At 34.1% G+C, this 22,012-nt stretch overlaps 2 protein-coding genes and 1 pseudogene across 3 annotated transcripts; 2 read left to right on the plus strand and 1 right to left on the minus strand.

Annotated features, from left to right (window-relative positions):
- Window positions 1–1,724: 1,724 nt before the first annotated feature.
- Window positions 1,725–8,850, plus strand: LOC114411636 (annotated as a pseudogene).
- A 5,189-nt stretch (window positions 8,851–14,039) lies between these two features.
- LOC114411637 lies at window positions 14,040–20,023 on the minus strand. 2 transcript variants are annotated; one of them, XM_028375267.1, is made up of 10 exons: window positions 19,147–20,023; window positions 18,580–18,635; window positions 18,429–18,511; window positions 18,235–18,313; window positions 17,420–17,530; window positions 16,817–16,926; window positions 15,933–16,016; window positions 15,402–15,439; window positions 15,175–15,315; window positions 14,040–14,519 (listed from the first exon to the last, which is right to left on the minus strand). In XM_028375267.1, exons 1-9 carry the CDS (start codon window positions 19,970–19,972, stop codon window positions 15,245–15,247), a joined length of 1,458 nt encoding a protein of 485 aa, XP_028231068.1. In that variant the 5' UTR covers window positions 19,973–20,023; the 3' UTR covers window positions 14,040–14,519; window positions 15,175–15,244. The 2 variants fall into 2 exon arrangements, with proteins under 2 accessions (XP_028231068.1, XP_028231069.1); XM_028375268.1 differs by having other exon boundaries at window positions 14,045–14,519; window positions 16,817–16,949.
- Window positions 20,024–20,170: 147 nt separating this feature from the next.
- Window positions 20,171–21,349, plus strand: LOC114411639. The gene is made up of 2 exons (XM_028375270.1): window positions 20,171–20,636; window positions 20,813–21,349. The coding sequence occupies exons 1-2, from the start codon at window positions 20,304–20,306 to the stop codon at window positions 20,978–20,980; spliced, it is 501 nt and encodes a 166-aa protein (XP_028231071.1). The 5' UTR covers window positions 20,171–20,303; the 3' UTR covers window positions 20,981–21,349.
- The last annotated feature ends 663 nt before the right edge of the window (window positions 21,350–22,012 follow it).

Below are 22,012 nucleotides of genomic sequence, written 5' to 3' on the forward strand. Positions count from 1 at the left end.
TCTCCCTCTCTCTCTCTATATATATAGTTGATTGGATTTTCTTTTATTCTATTTATGCAGATCTTGGTTGTAATTATGTTTTTTTGGATTATACTTTGTGACCCTACAAAGCTAATAGAATAAATTTAGTTTTACCTTTTTAAAAAAGTTAAACAATCATTTTTCTAAAACCTACTAATAAATTAAAAATTTGAAATGCAAAGGAGTTTACAAATTTTACTCTTGGTTCATGTAATTCGAACTAACCAGTTGCATGGAACTATTCACGGTCTTAAATTGAGTTGAGTCTGAGTTGAAAAAAGGTTCATGTTAAGTTTGAGTCGAACTTCAAGCTGAACTAAATATTGACAAGCCAAATTGAACTATATTGAGCTCAAATCAACTCAATTCATTTTCATCTCTACTTAATATAAAAGTCTGATATGATATAAAAGACATAGTTAAATAAATACTCATTTAACATTTTATTATTCTAATTTTTCAGATGATTAGTTATTAGAAATAAATAAAAATGATATCTAGTGAGATTGTTTTTTGAATCATTGGCAATTTAATGTTTACATTAATTGTGTATATTAAACTATTAAAAATACCCATTTAGTTTAAATAGAATCTAAAAAATATATACCACCTTGTTCTAAAATTTTCATAAGGCAAAGGGTAAAAATATGGTATTTGCTATTTTTTCCCTTAGTGTAGAATAAAAGAAATGAAGTTGGAGCTAAAAAAAACCAACCAATTACTTAATGAGTTAATGCATCTTATTTTTTGTTTGGTGTATCTCCAAATTTTCTAGTATCTCAATTTTATCCTTCTTCACCTAAGCACAATCCTAGTTGCTTCTCTCCCAAATCTCCATGACCATTGCACTCCACCTCCACCTAACACTACTGTCACACTCAAACACCAACATCGTCGCAACCAATGCCTCCACACCGCACCAAACCCACCATCGTGCCCCTACCCAACCACCCATCACCACCACAAACATCGTTGTGAGCCATGAACTTCACACCATTCTAAACTCATCACTGTGTTGCATTGCCATAATTAATAGAGTTACAAATTAAGTAATTTGTAGTACATTTGTATTATAGATTACTTAATGTGTAACGAATTTGTGTATATTACTTATACTTCGATCCTAAATTGTACTAGATTATTTGTTAGGAAAGTCAATATTTTATGATTCTTTGTTATTATGAGAGTTAATTGTATTTCATGATTCTTACTTTAAATATGGTAAGAGTCCGTCATAAGAGTGACTTGATTGTAGGAATAGATTGTTGAATTATAGGAGTAAAATAATCTAATTAGAGATATATATTTGTATATATATTGCCTCTATGATTTTGAATGAAAACACAACCAAATTATTTTCATCTTCTCTTTCCTTTTTTACATTATTCAATCCATAGTACACATCATTTCGAAGCTCCTCATACTCAAGTCGATGATCAACCACCTCATGCTCTTTAGCTATGGTTGCCAAGCTGGCGGCCCCAAGAAGAGAGTGAGTGAGGCGAGAAATATAGGATGGGGACTTTACAAATTTAGGAGGTGTACCAAACAAAAAAATGGAGTGCATTAAGTAATTGCCCTAATAATTTATGACCGTAAATGAAAAAGTAAAAAACAAGAGAAATGTTTTGCATTGGTTGATAATGATTGGTGGTGTAAGAAGAAGCGAAAAGCGCGCGATTTTCAGTTAAAAGAAACGGAAGTGTAAGAAAGAAAGGGTTCAGATCAGAATGGAGGTGGAGCGTTCGTCGCTGTGTAACTGCGTGGTGAACTTTTTGTTGGAAGAGAACTACCTTCTCACCGCCTTCGAGCTTCTCCACGAACTTCTGGACGATGGCCGCCACGACCAGGCCATTCGCCTCCAACAGTACTTCTCCGACCCCGCCCGCTTCCCTCCCAACCAAATCTCCCGCCTCAACTCTCTCCCCACTGCCGATCCACAAACTCTCCTCCAACTCAAGAACGAATCCGACCACAAGTTGTCCATCACCGATTACGAACTGCGCCTCGCCAACGAAGACATTGCCAAACTCAAATCTCAACTCTATGCTGCTGGTTCCTTCCTTCCTTCCTTTTCAATCACATCATGGTTTTAAATTGCGGTTGCGGTGACCCTGAAAACCTTTACATTTCAGAAAAATGCGGCTGCGGCCGCGGTTGCGGATCGCTATTTGAAAACATGAATCACATTCACTTTTCAATTATTAATGTAATCGATGTAATGTAACTCACTCTTCGTATCATATGTGCACTGTACAGAAGCTCCTCAGTCTAATAGTGGACATGTTTCCGAGGGACAAATTCAGGAACAAAAACCCAATCATAACAATAATCATTCTTCCTCCTTCACTGCTTCCTCTTTGGGACCGCTAAAGGATACAGAACGTCGAGATCTTAATTGTGCTGTCAAAGAATATTTGCTTATTGCTGGCTACCGTCTTACTGCAATGACTTTTTATGAAGAGGTACTTCACTTCACTTTCTTCTTCTTTTTTCTATTTTTTCAGGTGTAACTATTTTATGCATGATTTTGATTTAAATGTAAAGATTTTTTACATGTAAAGGTTTTATTTTTATGCTGCCTTCCATGGTTTTAAATTGCAGTTGTGGTTGAATTGTGGTGAGCCAGAAAACCTTCACATTGCGGGCAATTGTGGGAAAACATGGCTGATGCGGCTGCAATTGTGATAGTGATGCAATTGCAGAGTGTCAAAATACCATGATATTGCTGCTGCAATTGCGGTTGCGGACCACAATTTAAAACCATGATGCCTTCTAATAATAGATCTTTATTATATGACGAGTTTATTGATTTTAATAATAATTACAATGAAATCACAACAACAGTTATTTCTGATTGGTTATCAGTATAAAAATATTTACACCGACAATGCATGACAGTTAAATTAAGAGATTAACTATATGCATGCATGACAATTAAATTAAACTCTTAACTGTTCCTGTAGGTTACAGACCAGAACTTGGACAATTGGCAGAATACAAGTGCATTAATGCCGCAAGCCTTGCGTCATTATTATTATCAGTATCTTTTATCAACTTCAGAGGTTGCTGAGGTGATTATTTAATTCATGGTGTAGGCAAGTGCTGAATGCTGATAAATGGCTCAGCTGGTTGTTTATTATTTGATTCACTTGGCTTCTTAATCTTACCGTTAATGTAAATTTCATTTTGAATCATTCCTTTCTGCTTAATAAATGAAACTTCTTTATAATGTGAAGTAATTGATTGACTTCATTTGATTTTTAATAGGCCTTTGAAATGAAGGTAAATGTGAAAAACCAAATGAGTCCTGTAATATTGATTAGAAAATCCATATTACCGTTATGTTGAATCACGCACATATAAATATGCAGGAAAAAATTGCCCAAGTTCCAGAAAATATAACACTGCTGAAAGAAAATGAGAGGCTGAATCAAGAAAAGGAGAGCTTGTTGAAGGACAAAGATTTGGCCGATGGTCAAATAGCAGCATTAACTAAATCCTTGGAGGCACTGCAGAGAGATCTTAAAGAAAAAGAGAACATGGTAGTTTCTATTTACATCTATGAGATACTGTTCAACAATGCTCATATTTTTATTATTATTTCTAATGTTAACATTTAGGTGCAAGTTTTAAAGCAGTCCTTGGAGAATCAAAGAGAAGGGCTCCACGCTAGCAGAGTTGAGATCAGTAAGCTGAAAATGAGTATTGAAGGGTCTGGTTCTGGAAATAGTCTAGTTGTTAGTGATGTTGACAATTTTCAACCTGTGTCTTTAGATGAGTACAAGGAAGAAATTAAGAAATTGCAAATGGAAGTTGAACGGTTGAAGGAAAAGAATATAGGAATTCCTGAACCAGGAAATTTTGTTGGTTCTGAAAATGAAACTCTGCAGATAGAAGACAAAGTGCGAGAGATTCATGAGGATCAAGGTGCAATTTCTTACCATGTTGATGCACCACAAGATGTCATACGCGATGAAGATGCTCAATCAACAACTTCTCAAACTCTTAACAAATATACTGATAAACACGAAGATGCACTGCATGCATTATTTAATCCAGCAAATGGAAATAGTGCTTTTGAAAATATTGATAATGTCTCTGAACAAAATGTTGGCAAGCAAGAAGGGGATAACAGGTTAAATGCAAAATCAGACAGTGCAAATGATGAAGCAATATCCGAGAAGATGGCAAGTCCACTCTACTTTTGCTTTAGGAAATCCTCAAACATCATTACCTTTTGGTTTCTAGTTGTCTAGCTTTAACTTTTTTACATCATTATCCAATTATTTTTGCAGCACTCTTATCAGAGTTTGGTTATGATAACAAGTCAAATTCTTCTAATGATTTGGTAAAACTTGTTTAGATGTCGCATTGATAGTGGATAAAAATTAAACTCTTTTTTTACTTTAGTGAAACTGAATGGTCAGGATTTGTTTTTGTCAGGGCATGTTCTTGTCTTAAAAATAATAAATTAGCAGTATCTCATGGTCTGCATTGCCAGTAATGAAGTGCATGTGTAAACATAAAGAGTGAAAATCCCACTCCCCAACAAAAGGAATAAGTGAGAGAGACTGATGATTTTTTAAATGATTTTTTTTTTTGGGTATAGTTTCTTATGTATGTTTATGCTTTGACAGGGGTTAGGAACCATTCAGATACTTGCAGACGCTTTGCCTAAAATTGTTCCGTATGTCCTCATCAATCATCGTGAGGTGGCTACTCACATAATTTATTTACACTTAGGCAATCTTCAACATTTGTTGCATTAGTGTTGTTTGGTTGCAGGAACTGCTTCCTCTAATGATGTGTGCAATTGAGCACCACCCGGATAGCAGCACTCGGGATTCTTTGACCCATACATTATTTAATTTAATCAAGCGTCCTGATGAACAACAGAGACGCATAATAATGGATGTAAGTTATATTGGTTTTTCACGTTAGTTTAAAAGTTCGAACTTCAATGCAACTTTGATCATTTCAGGCATGTGTCAGCCTTGCAAAGAATGTTGGAGAAATGAGAACAGAAACAGAATTGCTTCCTCAATGTTGGGAACAAGTATATTCTGGCCAATAATTTTTTACTTCTGTTTGCCATTCTGACTTTGGAACCGGGTTTTCAGTTTTCTTGTTATGCATTTTAGATAAATCACATGTACGAGGAGCGTAGACTACTTGTTGCTCAATCATGTGGAGAACTTGCAGAATTTGTACGGCCAGAGATTCGGGATTCTCTTATTTTATCTATTGTGCAGCAACTAATAGAAGATTCTGCCACTATTGTTCGAGAGGCCGCAGCTCATAATTTGGCTATGCTGCTTCCACTTTTTCAAAACATGGATAAATATTTCAAGGTCAGCCTCACTATATATGCTTCGAGGCAATCATGGAGAAGATTTCTGACTTTAAAGAATTGACTGCAATGTAAGCTCTGCAACAGGTTGACGGGACAGTATAGGGAATGGAGCCTTTTACCCTCTTCTCATACATAATATGACAACTTTTTAAAAGAACTAAGAAGGAATAGAGATAAAGACTTGGTCCAATTCTTTGTTTTATTTGTTGTTAGGTGGAGGAGTTGATGTTCCAATTGATATGTGATCCCTCAGGAGTGGTGGTTGAAACTACTCTCAAGGAATTGGTTCTTGCAATTATAAAGTGGGGAAACAAATTAGACCACATTTTGGGAGTTTTATTCTCACATATTTTGAGCTCTGCTCAGGTATTTGTTTTCCTTTGTGCTTTCAATTGTCGCTCGTGGCTGAGAACTTAATATCATTGTTGGCAATTATTTCTGAGTTGAATTTCCTCCCCTGCATTGCAGCATTGTCCACCTCTTTCTGTAATTGAAGGGTGTATAGAGTCACATCTACATGAATTGGGTGAAAGAGAGCGCTGGAATATAGATGTTCTATTGAGAATGCTGATGGAATTGCTTCCTTTGGTGCACCAGAAAGCAATTGAGACATGTCCTTTCTTGTCCAGAGTAGAATCTACACAAGTTGTGTTTTCTGCCACATTGTTTGAATTGTATGCAAGGTAAGCTTGGCATGAAGTGTTCACTTTGAAATAATAACATTAGTTCCAGTAAAAGAATTGATGCAACTGATCTTTGGGTCTTAATGTCACACTTGCTCCCTTCCATATGCGAGTTCCTTTTTGGAAAATGGTGGAAATAGGTGAAAGTGAATGGATGAATAGGTAGCAGGTCAGGTTTGGTGTCCAGAACCCACTAGATTTCTATGCTTGACTCATTGTATTGAAGGCATGCATATGTAGAAACACAAACTATGCTTGACTGCAGTACCAAAATTGTGACTGATCTTGAGTGGTTTCCACTTTTGCTAGGGGACATGTTGAATGGGATGCATTTGAATGGATGCATGTTGAGTGCTTTCCTAAATTGATACAGCTGGCTTGCTTGTTACCATGGAAAGAAGATAATCTACGGAGCCGAATTTCAAAGGTCACTTGTCTATTTTTTCTGTTTTTTTAACTTTGTAAGTTCTGTAGCTAAAGCAACTGAATAATTTCTGATCAAAATTATTTAATTGCAGTTTCTGTTATCTGTTTCTGAAAGGTTTGGAGATTCCTATACGACATGCATCATGCTACCTGTATTTTTAACAGCAGTTGGAGATGATGCTGATTTGACATTTTTTCCTAGTGCCATACATTCAAAAATTAAAGGTAATGATTCTTCAATTATTCAGTGAAATTTGTACATAACTGCTTTATGTTTGACAGTTTGCTTTAGGTTTGAGACCAAAATCTGTTCTTTCGGAGAAGCTCTCTATATTGTGTGTCCTACCGCTTCTGTTGGCTGGTGTTTTGGGTGCTTCTGGAAAACGTAATCAATTAGAAGATTACTCAAGAAAGCTGTTAGTAGAAGACAGTTTGAAGGAGAATCTGGCAACAAAGCACACTGTAGAGATCATTAATGCTGTCCGCTTCATTTGGTTTGTATATCACACTTCGGCTATGTTTATATTTTTAAAACTGATTATAGTATTTTAACAGATTTGAGTCATTAGCTTTCTTATAATGCAGCATATATGAAGAAAATCATGGTATGATATTTAATATACTGTGGGAAATGGTTGTTAGCTCTAACGTGAACATGAAAATAAGTGCTGCCAAGCTTCTAAAAGCTATTGTAAGCTTACTGTTTTTTTTTTTCAGTTTCTTCTAGTTAGATCTCATAAATGCCAAAGCTGACACAGAGCTAGGTCTTCAATAATAGGTGCCATATATTGATGCAAAGCTTACTTCAACTCATGCTTTGCCTGCTCTAATTACTCTTGGATCTGACCAAAACCTCAATGTGAAGTGTGCCAGCATTGAACCATTTGGTGTAGTGGCTCAACGCTTTAAAAATGAGATGGTATCTGTCGCTAGTCAGGCGCTAGGATATATATATATATATATATATATATATATATATATATATATATATATATCCTTGGTTTTTGTTGCTAAAATGTTGATGCTGCTACTCATTTCAAATTCCTCTCCAAACATGATATCTTGCAGATAGTTGACAAGATACGTGTTCAAATGGGTGCTTTTCTTGAAGATGGATCCCATGAAGCTACTATTGCTGTCATTCGTGCATTGGTGGTTGCAGTACCACATACAACAGAACGACTTAGAGATTATATCCTTTAACTTTTTTTGTGTGTCGAAAGGAAAATGTTCAGAAATGTGCCTAGGTTTATCATTTGCATTTTATGTTGGCTTTCTCAAATCGTGCCGTTTGTTTCTTAACCTTGATCTTGATGTACATCTTTTATCCAAGATTTCTCAACTTACAGCCGTGCCTACTGCTGCTTCTAGTGATTTGATGCTTCGGCAAGAAAGAGCCAATGCATTTTGTGAGGCAATCCGGGCTTTGGATGCTACAGGTTAGCTCAACTAAATATATACCTCTTTCTCTTTACTTATAAGACTCTTTCAATTAATTCAAGTCATTAAGAGTAGTTAATTTAATTAATCACATTAAATCTGTCAATTAATTGTATTATCGTTTGTTTTAATTTCTTTATCTATTTAATTGTTTCTCATTAATGTTTGGAGAGAATAATTAAATAAAGGATATGTAGAGAAAAAAAAAGATTAATACATTTAGAAATTAGAAACGGATTTTATAAAAATGGACAAATAAATTTTTGAAAAAAAATCTTATAATTAAGCACTCAGGAAGTATATTACTCTTGCATTTCCTTCCTATCACATTTCTTCTTATTTTGAGTATATATATGTTATAGATCTTCCTGCAAATAGTGTTCGGGATTACCTCCTGCCAGCTATACAGAACCTATTAAAAGATTTGGATGCACTGGATCCAGCACACAAAGAAGCCATTGAAATCATCATGAAGGAAAGATCTGGGGCAAGTGTTGGTGGTGGTGCAAGCAAGTCGATGGCTTCTCATCTTGGGATTGCATCATCAGTGAGCAACTTCTTTGGTGATGGTGGCTTGCTTGGAAAGAAAGACAGCACAGAAGCACAGCCACAGCCAGAGAGAGTTGTATACCCCAACAAGGCTGCTGCTACATCACAACCACAACCAGAGGACACTAGATTAAAGCGCATCATGCTGGGACATTTCAGCGACATACTTAGGACCAAGGGAAAATCCCAAGACGAATAAGATGCATTTTTGCCTTGTCATAACATCCAATTTTTTTTATTTCTCAAATAGGAAGATTTTTTTTTTCTGTTTTGGGGAACAATTCAATCTTTTTATAGTGATTCTTTTGTGATAAGAGTTGAAAATGAGAATAATTTAGTAGATTGGAAAGCTAAATTGAATCTGCCAATTGCTAATTGAATTGCAGTTTTGTCATTTACAAACCAAAGTTCAGTTTCCTTTTATGATAGATGAGAATAGACACGGTTTAGTATAATTGATAGATAATTAGGTTTTTAAATTTGTTGTTAGGTATTTTAAATTATTACAATGTGAATAAGTTTCATATTAAAACATGTATCAAGGTAAAAGAAATTGATTAAGAGTGTTTTTCAACCAGGCATGTGCTGAGCAGATGATGTTAGGAATTTTATAATTACTAATTAATATCAACAAAAATTTGATATGAGTTTAATGAGCAAAAATCAGTTTAATCCATTAGGAGATAATGAAAATCCTAATAGGTTTAAAACTTGAGACACAATTATGATCCCTAATACATTAAATCAAGAAACAATTTCTCATTTCCTCATTTGAAGAGAAAACAACAGTCCCATAAAAAATAAAGTTATTTAGTTGAAGAATGTCATTAAACCAATTGTTTATGACTATTGTTCAGATTCCGTTGCATTTGTTTAATCAATCATTATGAATCTAGGTATTCTTCTTAATCCCTCTTGATAATCTAATATAATGTGTTTTTAGTGATTATTTGTATTTTATAAGTATCTTCTAAAATATAATATACCAACAGTTGAAGCCATTTGAAAGGGGTGTGGAGTTGAGTCCTTGCTTGTTGCCAGAACAGAAGGCCATGCTTATGTGGTTGCCTCAAAAATCCATGTCTAAGGCAATATGTGAACACTCCTGGTGCTAGAGCTTGTGGGGTTCCCTTCCCAACTTGTTAATTAATTATTATACTCCATGTTATAATGTGATGGTTTGTGTATTTATATATAAGAATGCATGGTATCAGTCAGTACTACCGCGCGAATGAATTACAAAATGATGTTGTTCAAGAGTACTATTAAACTATTACAAAATGATGCTTGTACAAGTACCATTATTGCATAGCGGTGAAGAGATCGATTAAAGGAAAGGAGATGGGTGTATGAAGAGGAGATCGGAATAGATGAGACCTGAGACAACTTTAGCAGATAATTAGTTTCGCAAGAACACATTCTTTTATTGTGTTCATATGACAATTAAATGACAAATTACTAAATTGGTAAAGGAAAAGATAAAAAAAGGAGCGACTTAATCCACAAGGAAAAAAGGTTTGCGTGAAGTTAGCTTGCAAAATAGTAACTTATTTAAAAAATTCTATATACAAGTGTTTTAGTTCATTCATATGTACACAAGCTAAAGTAACAAGTAATTAACTTTTTTCTTAATTCTTAAACATTTTAATTTCTTCATAATTTTTGGACACTAATTAAAGTAACAAAAAGTCCTATCCACACTACTTTTTTCCATCCATACGTTTTTTTTCTCATAACATTATTGATTATATCAATTATTTATCTCTTTTCCCTTTTTATATAAGTATATTTTTCCAATCTTATATGCATCACCAACCCACTCGTCCACCACCACATCATAGCAATAAGGGGGTATTTTCTTTGGCGTTACTGCATTCCTAAGGAAAGATTACAACATAATTTGACTATTGATGAAGATAAGCTACACGCAACTGGCTGTGTTTCATTACTGTCTTATCCCCTAATCACTCCCAAATTGACCCCATAACTATCCTATATCATCGAAATCTTTCATTGAAATTCCTTTAATGGGGAAATTACATACGGACATACCGTTTGCCATATCATTGCAGTTGTATCTAAAGAAAGAATGAGTGTTGAGGTCTAATTCTAAGTTCTAACGATAGGAGTTGTAGGTCTCATCGATCGTTGTTAATTCCCAATCATTTTCTTTTATACTTTCATTGTGTAGATACCAAAATGACAAATTACTAAATTGGAACAGAAGGGGAAAAAGAGTGAGTTGACCTATAAGGGGGAAAAAAGTCTTGGTCAAGTTAGCTAGCGTATAAAAGGAGTTAAGCAATTAACTTCATTTCACTTTGGTTAAAACTGTAAATTAACTTATTTAACATGTAATTATTTATTTTAAACTTAATTTTACTTTGGGTTCTTTTTGAAATGGATTTTACTTTGGTTTCTATAGTTCTGTTAATGTGTATTTTAATTTGTTCTCTTAAGTTTAATTTTATTTGTTTTTCAACTATACTTAATTCCAAAAGTTCTCTAGAGTTTGTTAATGTTAAGTTGGACCCACTTGTTAAACAAAGTCAAGTCGAATTAACCGTGTAAATTCAACATAACTTGGATTGGGTCTGTATAAAGTTAGTTTACAATCATTTAAAGAATCATGTGTTGTCCAACAAGAAACCACAAATACTAAATTTTAACAATAAGAAGCTGAGTTAGAAAGTTTTCCCCAACTATACAGTAAATTCTAATAAATGTCATGCTAATATTTTCGTTCTTCCTTGCTTGCTTCCTTCCACAAGGATTGTCTAGAACAAGAAAGTAAGAATGACTTGTAACAATAGGGCCACAATTGTGTGTTTTTAGACTTTAGACTTTTCCACATTTTACCATTTCATCAACGTTTCAGTGTGAACACAGCCCACGTACGGTGGTCACTTATTGTCATTATGTTTTAGCACGACAAGTGGGGACCTTAGACGTTTACCTTTCAGTCCACCCCACAGACCATGTTTGAATTGTTTCCATATAAAAGCATAGTTTGAGCACATATAAAATGCAACTAAGTAGAGAATAAAATCAAATCAGGAGAGCATGCATATGAACATGATGATGAAGAAGGTGTGTGGGTTTGCAATAGTGATGGTGGCAGTGCAGCTTCTGGTGGAGGTGAGTCCCAAGGCAGAGGCTGTGACTTGTACCCCTGTGGAGCTGAGTCCTTGTTTGGGGGCAATAACTTCCTCTCAACCACCATCAACAATTTGTTGCCAGAAGGTGAGGGAACAAAGGCAATGCCTCTGTGGTTACCTCAAAAACCCAAGTCTAAGGCCATATGCCAATTCTCCTGGCTCCAGAAGGGTTGCTAGCTCTTGTGGGGTTCCCTTTCCAACTTGTTAATTACCTTCATATCATATCATATATAGTATGTAATAAACCCTGTTGGCTGGAAATTATATATATATATAAGAATGATATCAGTCAGTATTGCAGAATAAGAAAATGATCGATGCTAGCTAGCTGTTTAAGAGTGACTATATGTTTGTTAGCTTGAACAAGTTAATATATATATGTGTGTGTGTCGAAGAAATTCATTGAATAAATTTGCTGTGTATTTCAGTTCTTGATCCCCGGTTTTGCTCTTTTTCTCCTTGAAAAACAATTGCGTGGTCTGTGGATCAATTAATCAGTTATATATGATTTTGTATGGCTCTAAGCATCTCAGGACTTTAGGGTCAACCAGTCAAGTAGCTTATAACGAGTATTTCAATTAAAGGTCTGACTCAACCCATTATGAGTTGTCGGTCTTCCACTAAGAAAAATTATTTTTTATTTCCCTAACTCAACTCACATATTTTGTCATGTTATTTTAGTTCATGCATCGTACTTAATTCATTTTAACATTTTTAGTTGGAACTATAAAAAGGATAATGGAAAGAAAATTAGCTTTATTTATTTATTTATTTATTTATTTTTGTTTCTTTTAGAGGATTTTTTTTACATGTGTAAATTATTATAATTAAGTTATGTCTTATACATCCTCTATTTATACCTACTTATCATTTAAAGAATGCACATATCTTAAGATAATAATTGACTGTACTAATTATTATAAAGAGTATTTTTTTTATCAAAATATAATGGTGTGTGGTATCTTTTATCATCTTTAGTATGAGATTTTTTTTTAATCACATTTTTTATTGATAAGGCTTGAACTTAAAATCTTATTTTAAAAAATCAAGAATTGATAAAAAACAAAGAGAGACGCCACTAATTTTTTTTTCGAAAAAAAAACACCTATATTTATAGTATGTAAAATTTTATTGAATTAACAACAATTACAAATCCTAAGTGAAATTAGTTTTTAAGTTAGTGAATTAGAGAGATACTCCTGTTCTTAGATATATGACAAAACAAATGTTAGTATTAAATATTCAATTTTATCCTATGAAAAAAGACATACTAAGTTGTCAACACACATTAAGTTTGTTAAAAAAAAATGTAAATTCAATTCTCGTATAATATACTTTTGTGAAAAAATAAAAAATATTAAATGTGATTAAACTTCAAACTATATAATTAGGAACGTTGTTGTTAATAAAAAAACTTAAACATTCAACTTCCTTTTCCTACATGTATGTATATACAACATATAAGGTGAAGATACGGCATACACACAAATGCGCATGCGCATGTGTCAGTTTTGCTATTCGTTGCCCTTAGTTGAAAAATCATTTTTAATTCCTTAATTGTTGATCATGAAGTAACGGTTAGCAAAATTATACATATAGTTAAAAAATAATTATTAAAGTTATTTAAAGTCTGTTAATTATTAGTTAGAAGGGGTGGTTGAGTTGGAGAGAAGGTTATCTAGAATAAAGTTTAATAGACAAATTTTACAAGTTTTTGCAACCTATGACATCTAATTACCAACTTAAGAAGTGGCTTATCCAAATATTTTAATATTGTTTAAAGCATACTTAGTTTTTTTTAGTATTTAATTGGAGTTGTAATTATGCACTAAATGAGTAAATGTAAACATCTCTCATAATAAATCATCTTGTGTTACGAAGCACTACTCTAATCTAATAAAAAAATGTTAGAACTAAAATGCTTAACACATATAAGTTAATTTTTAATTTTTTTTAATAATTGAAAATTTTATTTGACTATTTCATAAATAAGTTTTTTTAATGATTTCTAATGGTATTTAAGACATTATTTGAAATAATATTTTTTAAATTACTAACTGTTAACTTTTAATTTTTTTTATATTTATTTTCCTTCTTGAACATTTATTAATTTCATTTTTAATCTTTTTTAATTAAGGTATTTTTTTTATTTTTATCCTTTTTATAATTATATATTTTTCAGTTACTTCAATATATAATTTCTTCAAATACTTATGATTCAACTAATTAATTTTCTAACTTTTATATTATAGTTAGTTTTTCAATTTTTAACAAATATTTCAGTTAATTTTGTAAAACATAACCGAGTGTTTATGATAATAATTCATATAATAGTTTCTTAATAATGTTTCTCTATAATAAGTTGAAGGATAACAATATATGTATTACATATAATATATTATTTTATTAAATTATCCTTTAATCTCCATAAATTTCAGGAATACATAGAAAAGTTACAAGATTAATCTTACAGGATCCCATCTCAAATATCAAAAGAAGAAACTATTATTCTGTTCCACAAGTTTACCTCCTTCCTATAAGTATTGTATTCCACAAAAAAGCATTCACGAGACCTCAGATTAATCTTACAGGATCCGACCTCAAATATCTCCCAAGAACACCGATTATCAACTATCTCGATCTTGTCTATAAATGTAAAAAATAATATACTGCTCCATAGCATATAAAGCGACAAAAGTACAAGGTTATATTTGAAAAGGCATTAGGCCTAACAATAAAACTATATGTTACACCAACATTCAGTATTTGACGGCCGAGATTATGATGCTTGTCGTTGCAATTAAGACGCAGGTACTTCATAGTTAAGAAGATGCTTATTTCAATGTTTACTTTGGAAGGTAAAACTCCGCTTTCACTGCCCTTCAACTGCAAAGCAAGAAGAATCGTTAACAACATAGCAATTTAACAACACTGCAACATAGAGAGTACTAACGTAATTTTGGTGATTTAAACCATTTCTCAATAGCTTGATACCATAACTTCAAAATGAGTTTCTTGATATATAAAGGTTTGCAAAAACACATAAATTATGGTAATTTGTGTATATCTTCAACGTCCCAATATGAATTAAGGATCAGTTATTACTATTTAATGTTTCTGTATTTATTTAATTAATGGGATATTAAATGTTTTTCTATACAAAATTAATGGGCTCATTCACAAACCTAGTAACAGTTGTAATCAAGTGTGAATGGGTTTGTCTCCTCTAAAGTGAGAGAATTACACTTTAAAACATAAAGTATAATTATATAATCATGGATTAAAAAGTTAAGTGTTAAGACTTTAACAAAGTTAGGGTAAAAATTAAGAAATAATAAGGAGTCATTTAGTTGTTCGTGAAAACTTTTCTTATTTTTACTTTTAACTTTTCTGTATTTACTGCTTCTTATGCAAATTTTTAAAACAACAAAATGAAGATAAGATCTTTTTTTTTTGTAATTAAAAATGAAAAGAAAAAAATGAAAATAGAAAAATATTTTCTCCAATTAAACAACCCGTAAAACACTTTGCATGTTTGTACCCAAAAAAGAAAAGTGCATGTCATGACTCTGAATCTCATCATCATGAGAGGTAGCAATAGACCAGAGAAGTTAGAGATAATTTTTGGTGATAGCCTCTTCCAGCTCTTGAAACTCCCATGCATCATCTGCTGAATATTGCCCTGAAGAGAAGAGAAGAGAAGAGGACCATATAAACATTTACACTCAATGATTCTTGAATGTTACCTCAGCGGCCAAAACTACTTACCAATTGAATCTCTTCGGAGAGCAGTTAAATGGGCACAGCTGCAAAATTACAGTATAAAATCAACAATAGCCACACAACTTTGATGTTATTGTAGGAGGATATTATAGTATTTTCTCATCTTCATGACCATTCATTGTTTCCCCCAACATAATACTGCAGACTAAACTTAAAAATCGATACTTCACTAAAAATATTTAATATTACACCTGGTGAACCCAAATTCCCTATGTCAGATAGAGTGCATATATGCATGCTAGTACATAAGCACAAGCAAGCCCTTCCAATATTACTCAATCCTTATTCCTTAGCATATACTTTTGTCTCTGCTGATAGCAACTTAGGAATAAAACCCAACTCTAGCAGAAAAGCACTAAATCATCATAGCTAAAAAGCAGATTAAATCAACAGATAAATGAGGGAATGGAATTATAACACGAGACTGACAATATTTTTGCATGTCATGTTGCTCTCTTTATGACAATATGTCATGTTGCTTTCGTTGTTAGAAAGTAAAAAATAATAAACTAATACCTGCCAAGAGCCTTCCCAAAATCAGCGCAGAGTGACCGAATATATGTCCCTTTGGAACATGTCACTCTAAAAATCAAATTTTGTCTGCAAAAATAATAACACAAAGATATCAGGGTCAAAAGAACAAATCAACCCTAACTCTAAAAGCAGATAATTCCCAAAGATACATTTTTATAAGAAGAAAGCTCTCTCTAGGTAAAAAACTTTTATTATGATCCAAACAAATAATCTGTTATCGGGTATTAAAAACATGTTTCTAACCTGTGTGCTTTACGTTTGAAGTTCAATCAGTAGTAATCATTCCATTACCAGGTATTAAATACATTTTTCTACAATTTAGTCCCGAGTAAACCCTGCCACTTTGGCAGACAGATTCTTGGTACTGCCCTCATGGCCAATTAAGTTATTTTTTTTATTCATTGGCCAATGAAGTTGTTGAGGGCATAAGAAAGGGATGCGGTTGAGGATTTATACTCAAACTGGATTTTGTTTTTTTTTTAGAGGAACAATAGTTATATCATTTCATTCATAGTTTGGGAAACGATACAAGAAGGGATATAATCAAAAACATGAGAGCTAGCATAAGATCTTGAAGCCCTTGCTAGGTTGTGAGCTACAAGATTAGCTTGCCTCTTAACAAAACTCACCCTAGAGTTTAAGATAGTAGATAAATTTGCTCTACATTTTTGTAATAGCAAAGAATGATCATAGCAATGACAGTTCAGGTTTCTTGATTAAATTGTTAATAGCAAAGAATTGGGCGATCAATGAAGTGCATTGATTTTGCTGTCTAGTATTCATGATTTCAACTGTTATAAACCATCAACCTAAATCTTGATTCAAGGGCAGCAAGGAGTTTAGCATGGAGGCAACCAAACAGTTACCTGTCATCCAAGCTACGCTCTATGTCAAACTGGAAAATTGATATTCGTCTGGGTGAAAGTTCAATGCTTTCTCCTCTCCTTGCTTTCTCATACATCTTTTCGCCTCCAACCTATAGTGACAACATGTAAGGAACTGGACCAGTTGGCTCAGTAGTTAACATAAAATAAAACACGAGTTTTGAAAGGAGATACAACAACAGCAACAAGAAGAAAATTATTTTTTCACAATTGGTGGAGCCAGTTACATGAATTAAACGAAACTATTCTGTTTTCTCACAAGTCAAGTCTTTAGAAATGCGAAAAATTACCAGTGCTTAACTTCTTCAGATGTGAAGCATGATGCTGATAATATTGATGCATAAACAGCTAAAGTAAGTTGAAAACTAATTACAAATAATACCTAAAGTTGCAATTTTTAACACCTTAAATATTTAAATTAATGTAGTCTCAATTCACACCAAGTTACACGTCAGTTACAAATTTAATACCCTAAAGTTATTTAGATAACATACTAGCCAAAACATACTTCTGCCCTTTGCCCAAAACCTCAATTTAAAAGAAATTATGAAAATCAAATGATTCAGAAATGGCAAAAGTTCTTACTTTAATAGCTGAGAACATAGGAGGAACTTGCCAAATCTCCCCAGAAAAGGACAAAGCATTTCTCTTTATATCTTCATCTTTGATGTGCTCCCATGGCTCACGTTGAATGACCTACAAATTAAGTTGGCCTATGAGTGAAAATATTGCACATAGTTATTGTGATGTGTGCTTTATTAGTGCTACCAAAGCAATCTTGACAAATTTTTCTAAAGATCAGTTGTCACTGTCCCCAGTCTTGCAATTAAATTAAACTTTAGACGAGTGTGTATCCAAAAAAAGGATGGTATACCGAATAATCGGTGGTTCAGTCACAGGAATGATTCCAAGACAGCATTGCATACTCCCATAATCAGTGTAAACTTTAATTCTTTGGTCTTACAAAGAGAAAAAGTGACTTATTTTAGAATGTATAGATTAACAGTTCAGTCACAAGAATTGTTCTGAGGACAGTGTATCACTTCTGAAAAAAATATATCACTAACTATTAGATTGTTCAAATAAAAAAAAATTTCATTGGGATCACAGTGGAATTGTTCTTTAGTCCTTAAAAAAACTTGTGATTTATACATGTATGTATATGACAGCAGATAAAGATTCATTAACGCGCTATAATCCAGCCTTGAACTTTAACTGGTGAATTATGTTACTCCACTTATGAATATCAAGTATTAGATTTGGATGCACCTGATTCACCTTTTTGCTGAAAATGTTAAGAACTGATTATACATGAACTTATGTAGTTCTAGTTGATGGACAAAAGTACATTTTCTTTTCAGGCTCATAAACTTACACATGAGAAAAATAAATTAACTCACTGGTGAATCAGCATCCCATGTTGAAGTAGCCTCCCCCAAGCGGAAAACCCCACTATAACCCTTAATCATCCCTTGATATCTGAAACAGAAAAGTTGCTCAGATCTAACATTTCGAACAAAACAAAACCACACGATAGTGAAACAGGCATCACTAGTTGGTACTCAAACAGAAACAAATTTTGAATTTGAATCACCTGTCTACCAGTTTCGTTGCTTTACCAACACAAACAATCAATAAACCCGTAGCCATTGGGTCAAGAGTCCCAGCATGACCTACCTGTAAATTAACGATATAAGCCTACAAGGAGAAGCAAACATACATAAAGACGTGTGGTGGAAAAGAACCTTTTTCACTTTGACAAGGCGACGCAGCTTTCCACAAACCGTGAATGAAGTCCAACCTGCCAAAAATTTACAAGCCAGTTATATATATATATATATATATATATATATATATATATATATTTCCATTAACACACCAAAATGACAACTTGAAGCTTAGACACCACCAAATAAACAAAGATTTTAATCAAACTAATATCCTATGAAATCAATAACAAGGACACCACCAAAACAATGAAGCTTAGACAACGTAAACCATTAGCACTACTACTGCAGTATGTTTTTATTCTAAGAGGAAGTCACTTAATCATTAGCAACAATGATAGTCCACTCCACCACGAGAAAATATTACATGATCCAAGACCACCATGTGTCCATGGTCCTGACCAGTATTTATGAAACACATAATTGAGATTTTCTTATTGTGAAAAAGAGTTAAGAAAGCTAGATTTCATGTTACATAGAGATTGGTCAAGACCATATTAGTTCCGGACCATGTAATTATATCTCTCCCAGCCCAAACTTGCATTTTGCAACAATCATTCTGCACAATTAAGTAAGTAGAGTGACCTTTTGGTTTGTTGACCAAGAGCACAGTGCCATGAGGAGTATCCCAGACGGGAGGAAGACCAGTCCTCCTTGAGGAGAGAAAAGGCTCTCCAACTTGAACATCCTTGTTAAGACTAGGACTAGGATCCTTCTTCAAACCCTTGAAGAAGTCCTCAACCTTCTTCTCCTTAAGTTGTCTGCTTCCACTTCCACTCTCCTCGCCCTTCTCCTCCACATTCCCCTCCTCAAAAAACACCAACTTTTCATCACCACCGCCACCACCAACAACTTTCTTCCTACCCTTTCCCTTCCCATTAGCATTAGCATTTGACTGTCCCGGTTGGAGAAACGCCTTGTCGAGGCATTGATCAGGAAAGTACTTCTTCTCCAGCTGGTAAACCATCTTGTAATGCTTGTCCTTCTCCCAGGGATAAGTAAAGGCGTCATAGAAGTAAAGCTCTTCCTCCCTCTTGTGCAGAGTGGGAAAGTCCACCACCTCGGGCTTCAACTCCACGAAGGTCTCGTCGGGGCGTCGGGATTCATCTTCGTCGGAGCCGTACATCCTCTTTCTGCGTTTGTTGTAGTACTTCCTCTGGGCCTTGTTGAGTTCGGGTTCAGGGGAGTCAATAGGTCGAGCAGGTGGTGGGCGGGGAGAGTCGGGGTAAGAAGGACGGTTGATGATGAGTTCGTATTGGAGAGGGTATGGGGTGGGAGTGGTGGAGAGGAGTCTTGGACGCGGAGGGAAGGGGAAAGAAGAAGAAAGGCGTTGTCGACAGAAGAAGAATCCGAAGCTTGCAGTTGCAGAGGGCATTGCTACCAGAAAGGATAGAGAGCTTGCTTTCAGCATTCTCAATCACAAATCCCACTCTTATTTACTATTTTTATTTATATGTTACAAGAAACAAAATATTCACAAGTTATGCGAGTTTTTTTATAAGTAAATATTTATATTTTTATATTAACAAATTATAACTCATCACTTTTAAAATAATTTTCTTACTTTAAAAATCAATCTTATGACTATACAGCGCAAAAACAAAAAAGAAACCAAGATGTTAAATTTTATAGGGTACTACTAATTAAAGTCAGAGAATTGATAGCAATTGTGTGTAATGAAAAATAAATAAAGGGAAAGGGTAGTAGCGGCATATTATTGCAAGGAAAAATCCAACGTCAAAATGGAAGACGACCCGTGGGAGCTCCGCAACGACGACGGCTTCGTCTTCAAGCGCAAGCGCCGCCGCATCCACTCCCCCTCGCCGCCCTCCGTTCCCGACCAAGAGCCGGCGGATACGCTCCTGAGAGAGCGGAAGAAACAAACCCTATTGAAGCTCAAATCTAAGTACGAGAAAGAGATTCTTCTTTGGGAAACCTTGTTGAACACCTTGCGCTCAATGCAACAACGCACCACTCAACAACATCCCCAACCAAACCTATCCCTATCTCTTCCTTCTACTTCCTCGTCCTCCGATTCCGCCGGTAGCTCCCTCCTCCACGACCTCCTATTGCAGGTAAAAACCCTCAATTTACTAAATCCTTGACCTAATTTTGCTAGATTCACAAAGTTCTAGGTTCCACTTGTAATTATAGGGTTCATAATCGAATTGCATATGTAGTGAATAGCGATAATGAGCTTAGTGATGTGTCAAATTGAGGGTGAAATTTATGCGATATTTTGTGCCAACAGGTGGAGGCGCAGGAAGCAATAATTCGTGATGTGTCAAATTTATGCGACATAGCAGAAACAGTGTGCGTTAAGAGAGAAGAACAGCTTAAACAAACCTTGTTTGATCTTCCAATCTGGGCTTCGCCGCTCGAACTTATGCAAGGGTTATATGATGGTGTTGATGATTGAAGCTGCTACTGCATTACATACACTCTTGGTTATGAATGTGAAGAAGCAGAAAAGAAAAGAAAAAGGATGGTCTTCACACTAGCAATTTTATTATTTGTAAGTGTAACTCTGTAGTAGTGGCACGGTGATGTCTTGTAGATTAGGCATTTGGGCAGAGTGGTAAATATCTTTAGATTGAATTGTTATCGACTATATCGAATGAATGATGAGCATAAATGATGAATTTAAAAGGTGGGGGAGGCTAAGATGGAATCCTGTGGTTTTGTATAAAGTTCATTAATTTCTAGAATCTAATGCCATTATGTGATTGATTTCTTGCTGTTGCTTCTCTTTTTGAGTATGATAAGACACTATTTTTGTTTATCCTTACTACTGGTTGACCTTCAATACATGATGATATCATGAATTTATTGTATGATGATGTCCTTGAAAATAGAATTTTTGTAATTCTCTCTGTTTTCATTCCACCAGTGATTTGAGTGTTAAAATTAATGTATGGTTTTGGAGTAATGAAACATTAGGCACAAACAAAACAGAGATGAGTGATTCGGAGTAATTTAAGAAATGTAGGTTATATTAAAGTAGTGAAATGTACACCGGATTTTCAATAAGGATAATTAAAGAAAACGGTACATTAAGTGTTGCTTGAAAATCTGTTTTAGTTTGAACGCAAGTTCAATACACCCTTTCACATTGCTTCTACTTGGCAGCATTACAATGTGTAAAAAGTTGCTAACGGTTTTACAAGACATGACAAGTAATGAGCTATATTGCTGTAATTAGGACAAACTACAAATAGGTTTTATTCTACATGAACCAAGCTGGTTGCAATTTTCAATCCTTTTGTAGTTTTATCCTTAATCGGGCAAACTATAGTCCGTGTCTATAGCCTATCTAATGAGACATGATTAAATTAGTCTCCATTTGTTTCAATTCTCGCGTTTTTTTAAAATGGAAAACATGTTTCCATGTTCATTGAATTATTTAGACATCTTTTTATAGGCAATTCAACGTTTTAGACATGAAAAACAA

The sequence above is a fragment of the Glycine soja genome, chromosome 5 (assembly GCF_004193775.1).
Source record: "Glycine soja cultivar W05 chromosome 5, ASM419377v2, whole genome shotgun sequence".
Taxonomy (NCBI): domain Eukaryota; kingdom Viridiplantae; phylum Streptophyta; class Magnoliopsida; order Fabales; family Fabaceae; genus Glycine; species Glycine soja.

Bases quoted from the DNA above. Each gene is read 5' to 3' on its own strand.
- LOC114411639 (XM_028375270.1), top strand. From the start codon at position 20,304: ATGGAAGACGACCCGTGGGAGCTCCGCAACGACGACGGCTTCGTCTTC. The intron at 20,637-20,812 runs GTAAAAACCCTC...TTGTGCCAACAG, and splicing joins TCCACGACCTCCTATTGCAG to GTGGAGGCGCAGGAAGCAAT.
- LOC114411637 (XM_028375267.1), bottom strand. From the start codon at position 19,972: ATGCTGAAAGCAAGCTCTCTATCCTTTCTGGTAGCAATGCCCTCTGCA. The intron at 18,636-19,146 runs GTCACTCTACTT...AATTTTTGGCAG, and splicing joins CTTGGTCAACAAACCAAAAG to GTTGGACTTCATTCACGGTT. The intron at 15,316-15,401 runs GTAAGTAGTTTT...TCTTCTCTTCAG, and splicing joins TCTCCGAAGAGATTCAATTG to GGCAATATTCAGCAGATGAT.